A 21,451-nucleotide genomic window follows, 5' to 3' on the forward strand; every position below is an offset into this window, starting at 1 on the left:
ATTCATTCATTCATTCATTCATTCATTCATTCATTCATTCATTCATTCTTCACTCATTCATTTTTCAGAAATTTGGCTTCGTGCTGTCTAGCTTGGCCTTAGCATCCTGGTTCTCCTGCTGTCACCTCCTAAGCTCTGGGATGCTTGTACCCACACTCGTAGCCCTACTTTTGGGATTGCCACACACTGTTAATCCTTCACTTAAGTCAGGAAAGGACCATAAGCATACAGTTGTTGTATTTGGGACATCCTTCTAGTCTACCTGCTGCTTCTCTGCCTTGGCTGGCTGTTTTACTTCCAGGTTTAACAGCAACAGGCTCCTGGAGAAATACTCATCCTTTGACTTTCTTCCTAGGTATGTTCAGCAACCATGAAGCCAAATGGAGTGTTTTGTTTTTCTGGCCTTAAACACAGTTCATTTTCAGAACACTCAGTTCCATTCCCTAGAAATGGCCTTTGCCTTATTTCAGCTCCCATTTCCCAACATGTTCCTTTCCATCTCTGCAGTACTCTGTGCCTGCCTCTCGAGTAGCAGTGTGGCACATTTGTAGTTCCTGAGTGTATAGAACACATCATTATTGTTGCGAGTATATATCATAGGGCTGACTGAATGGAAGAAGAAAAGGAATGGACTTGAAGTAGGGTGTGCTTATGATCCTGTTATTGAGGGTTTCCCCTCATTAGGGCTAAATTTGATAATTATTAGGTGTTTCAGTATTACAGATCATGCCTGTATATTCCAGATTTAGCAATGTAATAGTAAACTTTCCTTTGTGGACCAAAAATCCTATATTATCTCTGATTTTTGTTTTCTTCCACAAATTCTGTGTGTGTATGTGCGTGCGTGTGTGTGTGTGTGTGTGTGCGCGCGCGCGCGCATATATTGAAAAGGTACTTTGTAACTCTGGGATTGAGAGAGATTGTTATTTCAAGATATAATACAGTAGTGAAATCTTACAGTTTTCAACTTTCTAAGTTCTGAAGTTATTTTTAGAAATTTAAATGTATGTTGATGACATGGAACAAAAGGAGGAGCTGGTTTCTTTGAAACGGGAATACTTATGCATGGTATATTGGTTATGATTTCAATAGTAAGCAATTCTGCAAGTCATTTTAAAGACTTTCTTTTTCTTTTTAGGACCTCTTTGTTGTTCGGCATGAGCTGGCTATCATGAGACTAGCTGCCTTTATGGGCATTACTATGTTAGTTGGGATAACTGGACTCTTTTATACACAACTGATTGGCATAATCACAGTAAGTATATATTTAATGTAAAACCCGACATGTATGAACAGATGATATAATTGTGGACTTAATTCTAAAATGTTATGGGAAGTTTACAAATTAAAGGAGAAAATTACCCATAATTGTTAATTACATATAAAGTATACATAAAATTTTGCATCCTTTTTAAAATTTATTTATTTTTATTTATTTCAATTTATTCACTTTGTATCCCCACTGTAGCCTCCTCACTCGTCCCCTTCCAATCCTACCTTCCCTCCCTCTTTTCCTCCCATGTCTCTTCCCCAGTCCACTGAGGACTTCCCCTTCCATCTGACCCTAGCCTATCAGGTCTCATAAGGACTGTCTGCATTATCTTCCCCTGTGGCCTGGTAGGCTGCTCCCTCACCCCTGCCAAGGGGAGGTGATCAAAGAGCCAGCCACTGAGTTCATGTCAGAGACAGCCCCTGTTCCACTTACTAGGAAACCCACTTGGAGACTGAGCTGCCATGGGCTACGTCTTTGCAGGGGTTCTAGGTCCTCTCCATGCATGGTTCTTGGTTAGAGTATCAGTCTCAGAAAAGACCCCTAGGCCCAGATATTTTTGTTATGTTGCTGTCCTTGTGGAGCTCCTATCCCCTCCAGGTCTTCCTATCTCGCCCTTCTTTCATAAGATTCCCAGCACTCTGCCCAAAGTTTGTCTATGAATCTCAGCATCTGCTTTGTTAACTTAATGGTTAGAGTCTTTCAGAGGCCCTCTGTGGTATGCTCCTGTCCTATTCCCTGTTTTCTCTCTCTCCTGATGCCTATCCTGTTTGCCTTTCTGAATGAGGATTGAGCATCTAACCTAGGATTCTCCTCCTTATTTAGCTTCTTTATGTGTACAGATTTTAGTATGTTTATCCTATATCATAGGTCTAGTATCCACTTATAAGTAAGTATATGCATGTGTGTCTTTGTGTGCATCCTTCTTTTAAAAACAAGCAGAGTATTTTTAAATAACAGTAGACCTGTGCTTATAGGCTTAATGGTTAAGTACACATTTTTCTATTCATTCGTATCTAGTGTGCAATCATTTTTTCTAATCTTATTTTCTTTTATACCACACCAATCACTTTGTAATCTGTTACAAATAACACTATTTTCAACATTATTTTTTAAAAGTTACTTAAGATCAAATTACCAAAGATAGACTTACTAAGACAAATATTTTAATGGTAATTAAATAATTTCTTGGACGTCTTGATTGATTTATTGATGTGCAAACTAACTTAATAAGTGATTATCGCTGTTTAGCATGTCTGAAAGAGTGACAGTTCCTTTTATATTTGATATGGAAGAAAGTCTTGAGACTATGACAATTCACTTTGACATTTTTCCACACCAGATGCTGTCAGTTTTCTTACCATTTAATTGGAACAGTTACATCAAATACTTGACAGTATCAGATACTACTCTCTTTGTGGGTGCATTTATTGCATGGGTTTAAATCAGTTTGAGAGTATAGGTACAGAAGCAATGAGAGATAAGAGTGACATACATACTGTAGTGTCATTAAGTTTTAGAATTTTCATAGTTAGATCCTTTTATCACAACAAAAGAGATTTGAAAAACAGAAAGTTTGTAAGAAATGGAAAAAGAATACTCTATTAGAGAGATTGTAGGTCAAGTTAGCTTTCTTATATATTATTGGAAGGAGTATAACTTGACTTAACCTTGTTAGAAGGTGAATTGTCAATGCCTATCAAAATTTAAAATACATAATCCTTTGATCAACCTTGTTAAAATAAACTTGCAGAACCTATGTGTTTGAATGTATATAAACATGCTCAAAGGGGCTTCAGTATTGTATTACGTTTAACGTCTATGTTGCATATGAACATTTAAGTACTCACCAGTGTATAATGAAATAAAAAAAGATGACCTCAAAGCCTTCTTTAAGCAACAGTGTTCAAGAATTATGGTAGTTGCCCAAGGGTGAACATATGTGTACATGAACTAGAATTGAGTCCTTTACTAATAGTCCTTTAGTATCTATAGAAAATGAGTTTCAGGATGGCCTGCCCATACCAAAGTCTATAGTACCTGCTAAAATCCTTTATTGGAATGGCTTAGTATTTGTACATACATTTAAAGTATATCGTCCTATATAATTTCATTTCTAGATCCTATACAATAACTTTATAATGGCAGTACTATGTAAGTAGTTGTTATACTGTATTGTTAATGGAATTATGTATAGAAAAGTCTGTGTATGTTCAGTGAGGCTACAAGTTTCTCCCTAGTGTTCTTAGACCATGGGTTGGTTAAATCCACAAATACAGAATCCATGAAAATGGAGGGCCAGCATGGTGTGTGTATAATATATACATATTATATATATATATAATTATCTAATTATATATATATAATTAGATAATTATATATCTAATATATATTAGGTAATATATATTTTATATATATGTGTATATATATATATGTATATATATGTTAGATTTTCAATAAAAATACCAAGACTATTCAGTGTAGAATGATCAACTGATGGTTTTGGGACAGATCGATATTCACATGCAAAGAATAAGATTGTCTCTCTGCTTCATGACATATGCAGAAAGTTAGCTCGGAATAGATTATAGTGCTGAAATGAGGAGCTAGAGCAGTAAATCTCAGAAGAAAGCATAATTGACAATGTTGATGTCTTAGATAGAGCACTCAAAGTGAAAACTACCAGAGAAAAATAAATTAGACTTCATCAAAATGAGAAACTCTTATCTTCAAGGGCCTCTGTTCAGGGCAGTCTGAGGAGGTCTTAGAGCTCAGTTGGTCCTCACTGTTGTGGTGTGACATTGTGCAGTGTTGTAGAGAGCTGCTCCACAGTTCTTCAACAGCAGCTACAGAAGTCCTGCTAGACTGACTCAGTTCTTTCCTATGTCCAGACCAAAGGATGGGCGTGTCTATACCAGCACCTTTTCTGAGCTGTCCCAGACTGGAAGCAGTCCAATAGCTGTTGGTTATGTAGATGCACATATGTGTGAATTGTTCATGAGAATATGAAAAGTATTGAGTACTGAAGCATGGTACTATGCATATAACCTTGAAGACATGCTGACTTAAAGTCCACATACTTCAGAAGTCCATTTGTATGAAGTGTATAGAATGGGAACATAGAGGAAGAAAATGACATGCTGGTTCCATAGGGCCAGGAGACCATGGAGACAGTTCAGAGGTATAGAGTTTATTTCTGTGGTAATAAACTTGTTCTAGAAGTGAAATTAATGAAGCTCGTTCATTGTAAATATTTGCTGTTGAACCTTGTACCCAATGAGGCGCAGTCTCAGTGATGTGTGAGAATTTCATTTGCTCCTTATCTTTGCCCTTATCTCTTGATGACAGTCTTGGTAATTGTAGCTTTTCTTTTGGTTTGCAACAGTACTTTTTCTATTTACATTTCTCTGATGACTGATGTCTTCTTTATATGCTTATTGGGAATCTATGGGGTTTTATGAAGTGTCTGTTTTAATCTTTTTATTTTTATTTATTTATTTTAATTTGTATTAATTACACTTTATTCACTTTGTATCCCCCCCCCCCCTGTAGCTCCCTCCCTCCTCTCCTCCCCTCCCAATCCTACCCCTCTTCTTCTTGCCTCTCCCAAAGTCCACTGATAGGGGAGGTCTTCATCTCCTTCATTTTGATCTTTGTCAATCAGGTCTCATTAGCAGTGACTGCATTCTCTTCCTCTGCACCTGGTAAGGCTGCTCTCCCCTCAGGGGGAGGTGATCAATGAGCAGGCCAATCAGTTCATGTCAGAGACAGTCCTTGTTCCCATTACTATGGAAACCATTTGGACACTGAACTGCCATGGGCTACATCTGTGCAGGGGTTCTAGGTTATCTCCATGCATAGTCTTTGGTTGAAGTATCAGTCTCAGAAAAGATCCCTATGCCCAGATTTTTTGGTTCAATTGCTCTACTTGTGGAGCTTCTCTCCTCTCCAGATCTTACTATTTCCCACTTTCCCTACATTATGCCCAAAGATTGGCGATAAGTCTCAGTATCTGCTTTCTTACCCTGCAGGGTAGAGCCTTTCAGAGGTCCTCTGTGGCAGGCTCCTCCCTGTTTTCTCCTTCTTCTGATGTCCATCCTCTTTGCCTTTCTGAATGGGTATTGAGCATTTTAGCCAGAGTCCTCCTTGATTAGTTTCTTTAGGTGTACAGATTGTTGTTGGTTTATCCTATATTATATGTCTAATATCCTGAGTGTATACCCTTTGTGTCTTTCTGCTTCTGGGATACCTTACTCAGGATGATCTTTTCCAGTTCCCACCATTTACCTGAAAATTTCATAATTTCCTTGTTTTTTATTGCTGAGTAATACTCCATTGTGTAGATGTACCACAAATTCTGTATCCATTCCTCAGTTGAGGGGCATCTGGGTTGTTTCCAGGTTCTGGCTATTACAAATGAAGCTGCAACAAACATGGTTGAGCAAATGTCCTTGTTGTATACTTGAGCCTCTTTTGGATATATGCCTAGGAGTGGTGTAGCTGGATCTTGAAGAAGTGCTAATCCTAATTGTCTAAGAAAGCACCAGATTGATTTCCAGAGTGGTTGTACAAGTTTACATTCCCACCAGCAGTGGAGGAGGGTTCCCCTTTCTCCTCAAACTCTCCAGCATGTGTTGTCACTTGAGTTTCTGATCTTGGCCATTCTGATGGGTGTAAGGTGACATCTCAGGGTCATTTTAAATTGCATTTCTCTGATGACTAAGGACGTTGAGCATTTCTTTTAAGTATTTTTTCTGCTATTCGATATTCCTCTATTGAGAATTTTCTATTTAGCTCTGTACCCCATTTTTTAATTGGATTACTTGGTTTGTTGCTATTTAACTTCTTGAGTTCTTTATATATACTGAATATTAGCCCTCTGTCAGATATAGGGTTGGTGAAGATCCTTTCCCAATCTGTAGGCAGTTGTTTTGTTCTGACGACAGTGTCCTTTGCTTTACAGAAGTTTTTCAGTTTCATGAAATCCTATTTATTGATTGTTGCTCTTAGAGCCTGTGCTGTTGGTGTTCTGTTCAGGAAGTTGTCTCCTATACCAATGAGTTCTAGGCTCTTCCCCACTTTTTCTTCTAACAGGTTTAGTATGTCTGATTTTATATTGAGGTCTTCGATCCACTTGGACTTTAGTTTTGTGCAGGGTGATAAATATGGATCTATTTGTATTTTTCTACATGTAGACATCCAGTTAGACCAGGACCATTTGTTGAAGATGCTATCTTTTTTCCATTGAATGGTTTTGGCATCTTTGTCAAAAATAGGTCTCCATAAGTGTGTGGATTTATTTCTGGGTCTTCTATTTGGTTCCATTGATCCACCAGTCAGTTTCTATGCCAGTACCATGCAGTTTTTAGAATTATTGCTATATAGTACAGCTTGAGATCAGGGATGGAGATACCTCCAGAAGATCTTTTATTGTAGACAATTGTTTTAGCAATTCTGGGTTTCTTGTTATTCCATATGAAGATGAGAATTTTTCTTTCAAGGTCTGTAATGAATTGTGTTGGTAATTTGATGGGCATTGCATTGAATCTGTACATTACTTTTGGTAAGATAGCCATTTTTACTCTGTTAATCCTGCCAAGCCATGAGCATGGGAGATCTTTCCATCTTCTGCTATCTTTTTCTAATTCTTTCTCTAGAGACTGGAATTTTTTTTCATACAAGTTTTTGACTTGGCTTGGTTAAGTTCGCACCAGAGTACTTAATGTCCTTTGTGGCTATTGTAAAGGGTGTTTTTTTCCTAATTTCTTTCTCAGCCCTTTTGTCTTTTGTATACAGGAGGGCTACTGATTTTTTTGAGTTAATTTTTTATTCACCCGCTTTGCTGAAGCTGTATATCAGTGATAGGAGTTCCCTGGTGGAATTTTGGGGGTCATTGAGGTATATTATCATATCATCTGCAAATAGTGATACTTTGAGTTCTTCCTTTCCAATTTGTATCCCCTTGATCTACTTTAATTGTCTTATTCCTCTAGCAAGGACTTCAGGAACTGTGTTGAAGAGATATGGAGAGAGTTGCCTGCCTTGCCTTGTTCCTGATTTCAGTGGGATTGATTTAAGTTTCTCTCCATTGAGTTTGACATTGGCTATAGGCTTGCTGTATATTGTCTTTACTAGGTTATGTATGTGCCTTGTATCCCTGATATCTCCAAGACTTTAAACATGAATGGATGTTGGATTATGTCAAATGCTTTTCAGCATCTGAGGAGATTATCATGTGGTTGATCTCCTTCAGTGGTGGATCACATTGATGGATTTCTGTATATTGAACCACCCTTGCACACCTGGGATGAAGCCTACTTGGTCATGGTGGATGATATCTTTGATGTGTTCTTGTATTCGGTTTGCAAGCATTTTGTTGAGTATTTTGCATCGATGTTCATAAGGAAGATTGGCCTGAAATTCTCTTTCTTTGTTGGGTCTTTGTGAGGTTTAGGTACCAAGGTGACTGTGGCTTCATAGAATGAGTTTGGTAGTGTTCCTTCTGTTTCTATTTTGTGGAATAGTTTGAAGAGTATTGGTGTTAGTTCTTCTTTGAAGGTCTGGTAGAATTCTGCACTGAAACTTCCTGGCCCTGGGCTTTTTTTTTTTTTTTTTTGCATGGGAGACTTTTGATGACTGCTTCTATTTCCTTAAGGGATATGGGACTATTTAATTGATTTATCTGGTCTTGATTCAGCTTTGGTAAGTGGACTCAATCAAGAAAATTATCCATTTCATTTGGATTTTCAAATTTTGTGGCATATAGACTTTTGAAGTAAGTCCTAATGATTGTTTGGATTTCCTCTGAGTCTGTTGTTATATCCCCCTTTTCATTTCTGATTTTGTTAATGTGGATAGTGTCTCTCTGCCTTTTAGTTAGTTTGACTAAGGGTTTGTCTATCTTGTTGATTTTCTCAAAGAACCAGTTCTTGGTTTCATTGATTCTTTGAATTGTTTTGTTTCTAATTTATTGATTTCAGCCCTGAGCTTGAATATTTCCAGCCTTCTAGTCCTCTTTGGTGTGTCTGCTTCTTTTTTTTTCCTAGGGCTTTCAGATGAGCCATTAAGTTGCTTGAATGAGATGTTTCAATTTTCTTCTTGAAGGCACTTAGAGCTATGAACCTTTGTCTTAGCATTGCTTTCATTGTGTCCCATAAGTTTGGGTGTGTTGTGCCTTCATTTTCATTGAATTCTAGGAAGACTTTAATTTCTTTCTTTATTTCCTCCCTGACACAGCTGTCATTTAGTAGGGAGTTGTTCAGTTTCCATGTGTGTGTAGGCTTTTTGCTATTTCTGTTGTTGAGGTCCAGCTTTAGTCCATGGTGGTCAGATAGGATACAAGGGATTATTTCAATCTTCTTGTATCTTTTGAGATTTGCTTTGTGACCAACTATATGGAGAGGGTTCCATGAGGTGCTGAGAAGAAGGTAAATTCTTTTGCGTTTGGGTGAAAGGTTCTGTAGATGTCTGTTAGGTCCATTTGATTCATGACTTCTGTTAGAGTTATTGTTTCTTTGTTTAATTTCTGTTTTGTTAACCTGTCCTTTGTTGAGAGTGGGGTGTTGAAGTCTCCCACTGTTAATGTGTGGGTATTTATGTGTGGTTTAAGTTTTATTAATGTTTCTTTTACAAATGCGGGTGCCCTTGTATTTGGGTCATAGATGTTCAGGATTGTGATATCTTCCTGGTGGAATTTTCCCTTGATGAGTGTGAAGTGTCCTTCCCCATCTCTTTTGATTAATTTTGGTGGAAAGTCTATTTTATTAGATATTAGAATAGCTACTCCTACTTGCTTCTTGAGTCCATTTGCTTGGAAAATCATCTTCCAGCCCTTTACTCTGAGGTAATGTCTATCTTTGTGACTTAGGTGTGTTTCTTGTATGCAACAGTTTGTTGGGTCTTGAATACACATCCATTCTTTTAGTCTGTATCTTTTTATTGGAGAATTGAGTCCATTGATATTGAGAGAGATTAATTACCAGTGGCTGTTATATCCTTTTATTTTTGATGTTGGCTGTGGCAGTGTGTTTGTGTGCTTGGCTACTTTTTGTTTTGCTGTAGTGAGGATATTTATTTTCTGTTGTTTTCTTGAAAGTAGTTAGTTTTCTTGGGTTGTATTTTTCCTTCTAATATCTTCTGTAATGGTGGACTTGTGTGTAGGTATTGTTGAAATTTGTTTTTGTTGTTGAATATCTTGTTTTCTCCGTCTATGAGAGATGAGAGTGCTGGGTAGAGTAGCCTGGGTTGACCCTGTGTTCTCTTAGGGTCTGCATGCTACCCATCCAGGCCCTTCTGGCTTTCATAGTCTCTTTTGAGAAGTCAGGTGTGATTCTGATGGGTTTGCCATTATATATTACTTGGCCTTTTTTCCTTGCAGCTTTTAGTGTTTTTTCTTTGTTCTGTATACTTACTGTTTTGATTATTATGTGGCTGGAGGATTTTATTTTCTGGTGTAATTTATTAGGTGTTCTGTAGGCCTTTTGTGTTCTTATAGGCCTCTTCTTTAAATTGGGGAATTTTTTTGTATGATTTTGTTGAAAATATTTTCTGGGCCTTGGAGGAGGGAATCTTCTTTTTCCTCTATTCCTATTATTCTTAGGCTTTGTCTTTTCATGTTGCCTTGGATTTCGTGGATGGTTTGTGTCAGGAATTTTTTAATTTTATTATTTTCTTTGACGGATACATCGATTTCTTCCATTGTATCTTCCACACCTGAGATTCTTTCTTCCATCTCTTGTAGTCTGTTGGTTATGCTTACCTCTGTAGTTCCTGTTTTCTTTCCTAGGTTCTCCCTCTCCATGATTTCCTTTGTTTGTGTTTAATTTTTCCAATTCTATCTTCAGATCTTGAACCATTTTGTTGATTTTCTTCACCTGTCTGACTCTATTTTCCTTTAATTCCTTCACCTGTTTGTTTGAACATTCCTCTGTTTCTTTTATTTCTTTCAGTGATTTAATCATTTTCTCTCTGAAAGCCACAAACTGTTTGGCTGCCTCTTCCTGTATTTCTTTACGGATGGTCATAATCTGTTTTACTAAATCTTCCTCTAATTCTTTACACATTTTATTTGCTTCCTCCATTAACCTCTTCATAATCATAGATGTAAGGTCATCTTCTTGAATTTCTTATGTTAGGGTGTCCAGGGCTATTTGCCCCTGGTTAACTTTGTTCTGGGGATGCTATATTGCTTTGCCTTTTGTTGGTTGGGCTTTTACGCTGACCTCTATCCATCTGGCTGTCTCAGGTGTTGTTTGTTAATTTCTGGTGCCTGCTGGGTCCTGGGGTGGGGAGAATCCCCTTGGCAAGGCTCTGAAGGATATCTCCTCAGGTTTTTGGGTATGGTCAACTGAACGGTGGTGCTTCTCAGGAATTGTCCCAGTTCACCTCAGACATATGGACCTGTGTGGTAACTGTGGTGTTCAGAAAGGCCCTCCTCTCATCAGGAGAAGTCCTGGAGATGTCTGCCCTGCTGCTGGGTTTCTTGCTCTGAATTTAGTGAGCTGCTGCTGCTGTTCTTAAGGAGTAATTTTTGGGCGCAGCCCTCTTGAAGAACCAGGGAGCCCTACAGTTTTGTCAGTTTAGCTAGGGATAGGATAACTGGTCAAGCCTTGGAGCAGTTTCTGAGGGCTCCAATGGCTCTCAGGCTTTTGTAGGTCTGAGGTTGCAGCTGTGTGCCCCAGTGCCCTAGCGGTAATCACTGGCAGGTGAACAGGGCACTCATGCCTGCAGTAGAAGGCTAGAGCCTAGATTCTAGCCTGTTGTGAACCCAGAAAAGTCTTCTGGAGCTGGGTGTCCTGAGTGTTAGACCTGATGTTTTCCCCGCTCTGGGGTTTCCTTCTCACAGGACACCCAGACTGTGCTTTGGGGTTCGCAGTTCTGTCTGGGATGGCAAGTAGAACATGCAGGCACAGGCGAGTGGCTCCACCTTGCCTGCGATTGGGCGCCTGGGCGTCTGCCAAAACTCGGTAACTTTTCCTGAGAACTTTTTGGGGAGTGGGGATGTCAGCTGAGTACTTTGAGGTCAGACCTGCTGTTCCCTTCATTGTGGGTTTCCACCTGACAGAGAAACTCAGTCTCTGGTGCCCTGGGGCCCACAGTTCTATCTGGAGCAGGGAGTCAGGTGCACAGTCAGGACTCCGTGCTGGCACCTGTGTGCCCTGCTCTGGGCTGGCTGCTGGGCACCCGCCGGACCTTGGGTCTTTTCCAGGGATTATCTGGGTGACCTAACGTTGGTCCCAATCATTTCCTGCACCATGGGGTTTTCTCTCAACTGGAAATTCCAGTCTCTGGTGTTGTGGGGCCCACAGTTCAGTCTGAGACAGTGATCAGAGCATGCCAGCGTGTGGCTCTGGGCTGGCGACCAAGCGCCCGGTGGAACCGGGACCTCTTCCATGGTTTAGCTGGGTGAGTTAAAGCTGATTGAATCCCCCACCGTGGGGTTTTGTCTCACCTGGGAAACACAATTGCTGGTGTTTTAGGGCCCAGAGTTCCATCTGCTGGTCACTGCAGATCCTGCTATGCTGCTGGTCAGAAAGAGTGTCCTCCCAGTACTGCCATCTTGGATTCACCTTATTTTTATTTTTTTATTTTATTTTTTTAAACTTTTATTAATTACACTTTATTCATTTTGTATCCCCCCATTTATTTTTATTTTTTACCATAGAGTGTAAACTATTCCTAATACCCATTGGTAGTGATGATAATGAATGACATAGTTATGGGTAACAGTGCTGATGATAATGATTGTTTCCCCTAAAATCTACTGATATGCCCATTCTTAAGTACTTAATAATAATGAGCTTCTAATGCACAAATCATGTCAGGCTCAAGTTGTGCACATTGTTTAATTTTCAACTTTGAATTTGTCAGAATTCTTAGTGGTTATTTGAATACCTCAAACCGAATTTCTCAGATTTCCCTATTACTGTTGATGGCTAGGAGTGGACATGTGGAAACATTAACCTAAAAAAACACATCACTTACCTGGAGGCTGACAACAGCTTCCTTCCACCATGCAACCCACTAGTTTCAGAGACCATACTGTGATGACAACTATTTCAAGCTTTTGAAAGTCTCTACTGTAACATTTGAGCATTCCGATTATATATGAGTGAGCCAATTTTTACTTGCTTGGCCCTAGCCTAACACTATCACAATGTTAATAATTATTTTGAGATTGTACATTTTTTTTATATTGAATATCGGTTTGTTGTATTAAACAGGGAAACTGAGTTTGGATAGGTTATTTCTAAACTGAGTAGAAACCAGAATAAGTAGTACATCTATGAGACCTTCAGAAAAAGATGCAAGTACTGAGAGAGAGGTAATATACTTTGTCAGTCTGATCTTTAACACTGTTCTTGCCCTCAGATACAAATGCTAATAAATGGAAATTGCTCTGTATTGACTTGAGGAGATAGATCAGTCAGTAGCACAAGTATGAGGACCTGAGTTTGGACTCTGAGAACTCACAAATAGAGCCAGGTGTGGCAGCACGCACTGTAGGTGTGTGGAGCCTTCAGGTAGAGCCCTGGAGTCCTTGGCCAGCCAGCTGAATTGATGAGCTCCAGCTTCAGTGAGAGCCCCTATCTCATGAGGAGCGACTGAGGAAGGTGCCCGGTGGTTATCTCTGGCCTTACATGAATATGCACACACCCACAGAAACACCACAGAAAAAGAAACTTGGTATGCTTTAATTTCATTTCCGTGGATTGTTGTGGCAGCCATCAAGCACTGTTCTTTTTGGATTTAGGTCAATAGTGGTTTCAGAATTTACTCCTCTCCTTGCTGATTAATAGTTATTTTTAACGTTTAATTGTTTGAAGTTGTAATGTCTTCAGCGTGTGATTTAAAAGCTAAGGATTATTAGTATCTATACAAAATAGCATTATAAGATGTTGAAATGTAGACTATTCTTACCATTGCCATAGATACTTGTTCTGTTCATTTTCTGTTAAACTGAGCTTCATCTCTGTATATCTTTTCATCATATGTGAATGCTCAGATCTCTGCACTGTTGAGCTAGTGGTGAATTTGACGATAACATCAGTCACAGTGCATTGAGTTATTCTGTAGAAGCAGTCTTCTTCTCCCCACTGTTCTGCGCTGCTCCCCTCCCCCCACATCGTCCAAAAGGTTCCTTGGGAAGAAAGAATATCATTTCCTTATGGAGAGTTAGAGTTTCATAGCTTGAATGTAAGTCTGTTAAACAAGTCAGCAAAATAAGTGTCTGAGGATTCAGAAAAGCAGGATTCTAAGTTTTAGTAATTATTTCTCTGTTGTTTCCTTTAACCTGGAATGAACAAACCCTCTCTCTTATAATTTTATTTCCAAAATTAAAGGATCATACATAATACACAATTGGGTATTTCTAGTAAATCTAAAGCAAAATGTTAGTGATTTACTTTATTTTCAGATTTGATCTAAATTAGGATTTTAAATGTATGTGTTATGTGCTCAACTGAATTAACATTGGAAGCCATTTTTACAGAAGCAGTTGGCTTTGATGCATTCTTTATTTAGGTAACAAGTTATCTTAGCAGCCCTTACTGAGGTTTTTGCTCTTGTACTGAAGGAAGTGGACAGTTACGATGTTATTGATGTAACTGACATCAGAGGTAAGGAGTAGCAGTCCCAGGCGGGGAGGAAAGTCTGCAGGGTAGCTCCAGTGTTAACAGAGCAGGGTAGCCAGCCCAGTTGGTTCAGTTTCCAGTGACAGAGATGGGATGTAATCAGGAAGCCCAATAGCAGGCCAGCATCCCTGGGGAGGCCCTGACAGGGAGCTTTTGTCTGCTGTGACACTCTTCTGACACTTTGTCTAAACTTTGTAGTTTGCTGGGCACAGGAGTTTGTGTGCTCGCTTCTTATATCGTCTTTGGAGCTCAGTGTTTTGCTCAGTGTGCTGAGGTTAGGGGTAGGATGAGGAAGATGTATTGAGCTGCAGCTTTGTAAAAGCTTAAATTTTCCAAGTGATTGTTCCCTTTGGTCTTACAGATGCTATTGGACTCTAGTTAAATATGAAAGATAATTTTTAAAATTGTTACAGATAAAATATTTCTTTTAATACCTACTGGCCCATGTTTGATTTTCAGTCAGCATTTGCCTAAATATAGAAAGAATCATTAGTGCATGGTTGACTTATAGGTGCATATATTTGAATACTTGGTCACTAGGGAGTAGAACTCTTTGACTGGATTAGAAGGATTAAGAGGTAGAGCCTTGGAGGAAGTGTGTCGGTACGGGTGGGCTTTGAGCTTTCAAAAGCCCATGCCAGGCCCAGTTTTTTTTTTTCTCTCTTTCCTTCCCCCTCCCTACCTCCTCCCTCTCTTTCTCTCTCTCTCTTTCTCAGCATGTAGAACTCTCAGCTACGACTCCAGTGCCATGAGTGCTTACGTGCTCTTATGCTTTTTACCGTGTTCCTCTGCAAAGGGAAGCAAGCCCCAATTAAATGTTTTGATTTTTAAGCAAGGGAATTGTGACCAAGACAGTGACATAATTTTAACTGGGGTTAATCTTATGTATTGAAAAGTATCTTATATTCAGAATGTTAAATCAGATGAAAGAACATTAGCTATTAAATTACATTTTATTAATCAATTAGTAGATTTAAAAAATATGTGTCCAGAAATCTAGGCCTAAAATCGTAATTGAGTTTTGAGATCTTTATAATTGAGTTTGGCCAAATATTAGTGAATCAGCGAAGTGAGTTAGTCCAGTCTCGTTGTAAATCATGCTTAGAGTACTTAGCTTGCAGCCAGGATTTACACATATGCAGATCTTTATAGCTCACTTTAAAGGGAGATCTTTGAAATTTTTTGCTTTCCTTTCTAAGTTATGTATTTTTAAATAAAATAAATGTATTTCTAATGCAGCATTTCCAATTGTAAAATTATATAACATATTTCCTCAGTGCATTCTTAAAACCCTAAAAAATTTGCCAAAATTTATCATGTTTCTTAGATGCTTTTCATGTTCTATGTTAATATTGGACATATTTGTTTCTATGTGGATATAATAAAGAATTATAGAGACTAGTTTTTCCTTTTTTGTAGTAACCAAAATCATGTGTGAAATTGAATGACGTATAAATGTTTCCCTGAGCAGAAGTGTTTCTCTACCTCACTTCTCTTTGCTCAGTGTGGTAGACCGCCTGAAACACTCAAATGAATGTAAAAGGTGGAAATCATTTAAATGTGTTTTGATAATGCTGCTAAGATAGTTAGGGCATAGACTTCTTAAAGGGTTACTACTGAGTGTAGAGATACTTTATGTTGCTGTGTTGCTAGACATTTTATGTGTTACTATTACTTGGTGGTTTTCCCCAGAAACTGATTTTATCATTTCACGATCTGAATTCATGGAATATTTAACCTAATTTTAAAGCATCGTAAAAGTTTAGAAGCGTGGATCTTGTACTTACTGATGTTCGATCTTTGCCAAAGGGAGCCAAGTGTCTCTGTAGCTTTCACATTCTATTGGTTTGTTGGTGAGCTCCCAAACCCTAGCCAAAGGCACATTCAATTCCCTAATTTGCTTTCTGTTGATAACCAGAAACCTCATCAAAAATATAATTTTTGTGTTAAAATACAAAAATTGTTGAGTTTGGGTCTTGACTGTAAGCATAGATTTTCAGTTCTTTCAGCTGTTCTGGTGACCATGAGGTTACTTATAAAACATTTTCAGCACAGTCACCCTCTGTGGCCTGCATGTGGCTGTATGGTTACAGTCTTGTCACCCTCTGTGGCCTGCATCTGTGACTGTCTAGTTTCTTTGTATGTGTGGATACCTTTGCTGACCATCAGCTTTCTTTTTCATAAAGACTTTGTCATGTAGCTTATAGTTATATAAATAGATGAGTGAATGAACACTGGTTTATATAATTTGGAGTTTTTACTTTATGACTAATTTTAAGCCCCTTGTGATTACATAATGGTCTCCTGTTGTCTGTCTTTCATAATAAACTTTTGATTAAACATAATTTGAGTAACTGATATAATTGAGATACTGTTTTTTCATAAGCATCTGGAAGTGCGTAATAAAAACATTTAATAAAAATGAGGATTTTTCACTCATTGTGCATTTATTAGGAGTTTTAATATATACTTATCCATTTAAATCTCACAAAAACATAGGAGGTAAGCATTCCTATTTGGAAATTGAGATGTGGAGTTTCAATTTCTTACCAATTTTGTATAGCCAGATGGTGGTTTGATGAAGAAAAGCAGAGAAATTATTTTGGAAAAAGATTTTTGGTGGCTACAAATGTAAAGACTTCTGCCTTTCCACCATTGTCCTGTGATTGATAAAATTTTATGTGAGCTTCACATTTCAAATAAAAGACACAGCCGGTTCTCTGTTTGCAATGGAAGCTAAAGAACTCTCTGTTTCCAATGAGTAAACTAGTGAGTTCTGGGTGGAGAGAGAACAAAGGTTAACAGGACTTCCCTGCTTTTACACTGAAAAATTAAAGAATTATGCTGTTTCTGGTTTGCCTAGTTAATTCAGTCCTGCAGATGTAGACAAAGGTGCCTGTTTTGTATAACCTTGTTCTGCTAGGCGTGTTGGATTTTAAAGTTAAACAGGGATTAGAAAGATGGCTCGGGGGATGTCCTGCTCTTGCAGAGATCCTGAATTTGGTCCAAGCACCTCTATCGGGTGCTTGTAACCACCTGTAACTCTAGCCCTGGGGAGTCTGACACCTTTTCCTGGCCTCCATGAGCATCTTCATTCATGTGCATTCCTCCACCTACCACCACAGTACACACAGTCACTTAATTTTTTTAAATTAAGAAAGATCTTTAAAAATTAAATGTGATGCTGCTTATATACTAGTAAGCAGTCAGATGGAGCAGTTACAATTAGGAGGACCCAGAGACAGAACAGGTACATGATCTAGAACTACAAAAACTTCCCTGAACAGTGTTACCAAGGCTGCATACAGTAAGTCACCATAGAGTCATGAAGTTAGGTAGCTTTGTGCAACATAGAGGCATCCTGATCAGTGAGGGCTACCATGAGGGCAGAGCTCAGGTGATCAGAAAGGCAATATGGAGCTGTATTCAGGGGCCTCTCTCTCGGCCACCTTAACGTTTGTCAAGTCTTAAGTTTGGTATGTAACTCTTTTTGGAAAGTGTTTCTAGAATTAAATAGGCACAAAGGCAAGGACTTTTTTTTACACTCTGAAGATAGTTATTAGAACCAAATGGACTATTTATTCTTCATGTGTTGTTCAGTATATCTAAGGCCTCTCTTCTGTACATTATCTTCCTCACAGGACAACATATGTGGCCAGGTAGTGGTGCTTGGTGAGAATGAACTCAAAGCAAGAGCAGTTAGCTATCAGCCTTCTGGGCTCAGGGGGCTAGGTTCTCAGCCCTGTTAGACTGGTAATCAAGAGACCTTTGGTAATGAATTCTTGGCGGTCATACTGCACCCCACTCTAATTTTCCAATCTTCCTTCTGTTAAGAATCTCTTTTTTTCTCCATTCCAGGCATAATTCAGCAGCTAGTTAGGGTATAGTTTTCTCTTGTAGTCAAACATAGTTTTACACTGATTCTGAAGGATCTCTTTTTATGCTAAGATTAGCCATTAAGAGAATTAGCCGTTAAGAGAAGACAATGAATTAAAAGAGAATAGGCAAGATTAGACCTGTTTCTGAAAAATCTTTCTGGATTTGCTTTTTTTTTTTTTTTTTAAAAGAGTACAAGTTTTTTCTTTTTTTTAATTAATTAATTTTTTTATTAATTATAATTTATTCACTTTGTATCCCATCTGTAGCTCCCCTCCCTTGTCTGCCTCTCTCATACTTCTCCTCCCATGCCCCTCCCCCAATCCACTGATGGGGGGGTCCTCCTCCCCTTCCTTCTGACCCTAGACTATCAGGTCTCATCAAGACTGGCTGAATTGTCTTCATCTGTGGCCTGGTAAGGCTGCACCCCCCTCGGGGGAGGTGATAGGCATTGTCTTGTATTGCCCAGTTATACAGGCTGATTGTAGTTTTAGATGTTTTGATCATTAGATCATTCTAGACATAAACATTTCTCAGAACTAACTGTTGCAACACTCAGTAAATGTAGGGCTTTCATATTCCTGAGAGAATGGCTTATTTGCTAGCTAGCTGAGGCTGTATGTTGTATTTATATTCCTTCTGTAGCATTTGTTGTGTTGGTCCTTTTCTAGTGCCACTAAAAGGTTGAGTATTTTCAGTATGCTTAAAAAAAAAAAAAATCCCACATTTGTCCACATTGTAAAACAAAACAAAGTAAATTAAGCCTAACTTAGCACTTGTGCATAGCATGGTTTTTACTTTCTCTGCAGTGACAGTCTGTCCTGTGCACTTCAGCCTGCTTGTGAATGTAAGATCTGGCTTTCCTGTGCTTGCTGCCTTCCAGCCTGAGCACTCACTGTGCTCTAGTGCTCAGGTACACACTCCATGCTGTTTTGTGGTAACAGTGTTCTACATGGCAGAGGTAGAGAGAGTTGAGTATTTGCCATGCTAGAAAAACAGTAGATCAATTTGGCCAGCCTCCCAACTCCTATTTATAACAGAGAGTAAACTTCTCATCCTTTGAAAGAGTAGCTGTCTATTCATGATGACTTAAATGGTTTTAGTTTTTATGTCCGAATATGTTAAAGGGTTTCTATACATGAAAGCTAACTCTGGAGACTTTAAAGTTGAATCTTTTTAGGGCCACAGCTAACGTCTTCAGTAAAACTTGTCGCAGTATTAATGGACACAGTAGATGGACCCTGTCCTCACATAGCTTTCAGGCATAAAGGTGTTGTCAGTGGCTGTATTCCAGGCATTCACACACCTTTAGAGCAGTGGTTCTCAACCTGTAGGTCGTGACCCATTTGGGAGTCAAAAGGGCCCCATATCAGATATCCTGCTTATCAGATATTTATGTTATGATTCACAGCAGTAGCACAACTACAATTATGAAGTAACAGCGAAAATAATTGTATGGTTGGGGGTCACCATAACATGAGGAACTGTATTAAAGAGTGGCAGCATTCGGAAGGATGAGAAAGAACCAAAGTAATCTAGAGCTAGCATGTGGTGACTCTGTCTGTTCATTCCCCCTGCACTTTGGTGTGGGTTCCTTTGCAGTGGCCTTCTACATCTGCACCCTAAAAGGCTATTCAAGTGGCCTTCTCTACTTCCTTTATAGATGTGAACCTGAAGCCTAGTTTTCTTCTAAATCAGTGGTTCTCAACCTTCCTAACACTGTGACCCTTTAATATCATTGCTCTTGTGATGACCTCCAACTACAAAGTTATTTTCTTTGCTACCTCATAACTGATTTTTCTGTGATTTGAACTGTAATGTGACTATCTGTTTTCTGATGGTTTTAGGAGACCCCTCTGAAAAGGTCGTTTGTTCCCTCCCTGTGGGGACCATGACCCTTTGAGAGAGCCCCTGCTCTAAATGCTTAAGATATATATTTGTAAACTGTGTTTTCATTTGGGATACATTAAATATTGTTTGGGAAGGAAGTTACACAACAAAACAAAAAGAAGCTTATTTTCTACAGAATTGTCAAATTCAAGGCATAATTTTAAAAAAATCAGCATATATGGAATATGTAGCAAATCTGCCATCTTTTTGTAAATCTTCAGAAAATGCTGTAATTGAAACTGTTGTTTGCTTCTAGTCTCATAAAAATCAGATTTGTTTCTCTCTTCTGGAGGCTACCAGCTTGTTCAGCATGTCTCCCAGTGTGTCATGAGCACTCACCCAGCATCACTAAATGTAAAGGGTTAGAACTACGAGGGGAAAGTTCTGTATGTAGCTAAGAATGTCCGCAGCTTCAAGTATTTCCATGAATATTTCTGGTTATTGTTGCCATACTCCACTTTCTGCCATACGCGAACAGGTTAGTAAGGTCAGATAAAGGGAGATGGTGAGGATTTATGTCATGTTTTTGCGTATTTGAAAGATATTTCTTTTCATTGCTTTAACGTGTGCTTACATTTTAAATTTTTACCTGACTGTAAGGTTGAGCAATTTCTGTGTCGGGTATTTGGATATTGTAACAGTTTGTCAGTTTGGATAGCATAACAGTTTGTCCGCTTGATATGAGCACTTTGAAAAACTGTCTTCTGCTGAAGTGATTTCCTTCTGTGCCTTTGTTACAGCCTCGTAAAAACACACAGAAAAATGGTATTGTTGTAAAGATTTGTTTGTTTGTTGGGAAAAAAGAGAAATGTTTTGTTTTGGTTTTATATTAAGGAATATTAATCATCTAACTTTAATTTTCTTATTAAAACATGCTGTAACAAGATCAGTTTATAGATTTGCCGTATTGAATTTTGATATTTATAGAAGCCTATAAAACCCAGAACTACTAGCATTCTTTGTCTCTTGGCAGTTCTGTATTCATCGATAGCATTTAGGTGCCGTTTTAATATTTGCAGACATTGAGTTAAATGGAAATAATTGGCCTTTTAAAAGAATTACCAAGGAATCAGGTGTCCTAGAGGTTATAATCAAATGGAATAGTTCTGGTAGAGGTGCTTGACATTTTTGTAGGTCCCTAGTTTTTTGATATGATGGAATGTTTATTTTATTTTTCTAAGCGGACTTCAGGATGTGTGCAGATATATAAATTTGTTAGGTCTTTAGAATATTTTCTAGATATGCCTACATAGTCCATAAAACAGAACTATTGATAAACTTGTTACATCTGAATATAATTTTTCTGTTTTTACTAGGATACAACATCTATTGAAAAGATGTCAAACTGTTGTGAAGAAATGTAAGTATAAAGTCTGTAGTGATTTTATTTAAAAATAGAGACAACTGACTGCCTTTGAGGATTGTGTGCATGTGTTAATAGTAGGAAGCTAGGCTTTTTCTTGGTGTCCCGTCTGAGGCCCAATTAGATAGTCTTCAAGTAGGGGTCTTTCAGCCATGAGAGCTTTTAAACTTACAGAAGTAAGTCAAATTATTTGTCCTGAAAGTACATCAAAAGAGATTTGCTACTGTGTTGACACACATTCTGTTACCCCGAGCCTCTCCTCTGCTTCCAAAGTTACCGTAGGTTGATTGACGATGCAGATACAATATTAGCTATCCAGAGCTGAAGCTCAGCTGCATGCCACATTGAAAGAAAAGCTGTATTTGTGATGCTGAGACACAATGCATCAGAGTCCAGTAATGGATCCCCAGCCAACCTGTA

General features: G+C 38.5%; 1 protein-coding gene across 2 annotated transcripts in view; it reads left to right on the forward strand.

Moving 5' to 3' along the window:
• Window positions 1–21,451, forward strand: part of Zdhhc21 (zinc finger DHHC-type palmitoyltransferase 21) — a 65,126-nt gene that overhangs the window by 35,452 nt on the left and 8,223 nt on the right. For both annotated transcript variants that reach the window (XM_055629774.1, XM_055629783.1), the window contains 2 exons: window positions 1,139–1,255; window positions 20,985–21,028. In XM_055629774.1, the coding sequence (XP_055485749.1) occupies window positions 1,139–1,255; window positions 20,985–21,028 (161 nt within the window). The remainder of the gene's footprint in view (window positions 1–1,138; window positions 1,256–20,984; window positions 21,029–21,451) is intronic.

This window comes from Psammomys obesus, unplaced genomic scaffold (genome assembly GCF_907164565.1).
Source record: "Psammomys obesus unplaced genomic scaffold, mPsaObe1.curated_primary_1811, whole genome shotgun sequence".
NCBI lineage: Eukaryota > Metazoa > Chordata > Mammalia > Rodentia > Muridae > Psammomys > Psammomys obesus.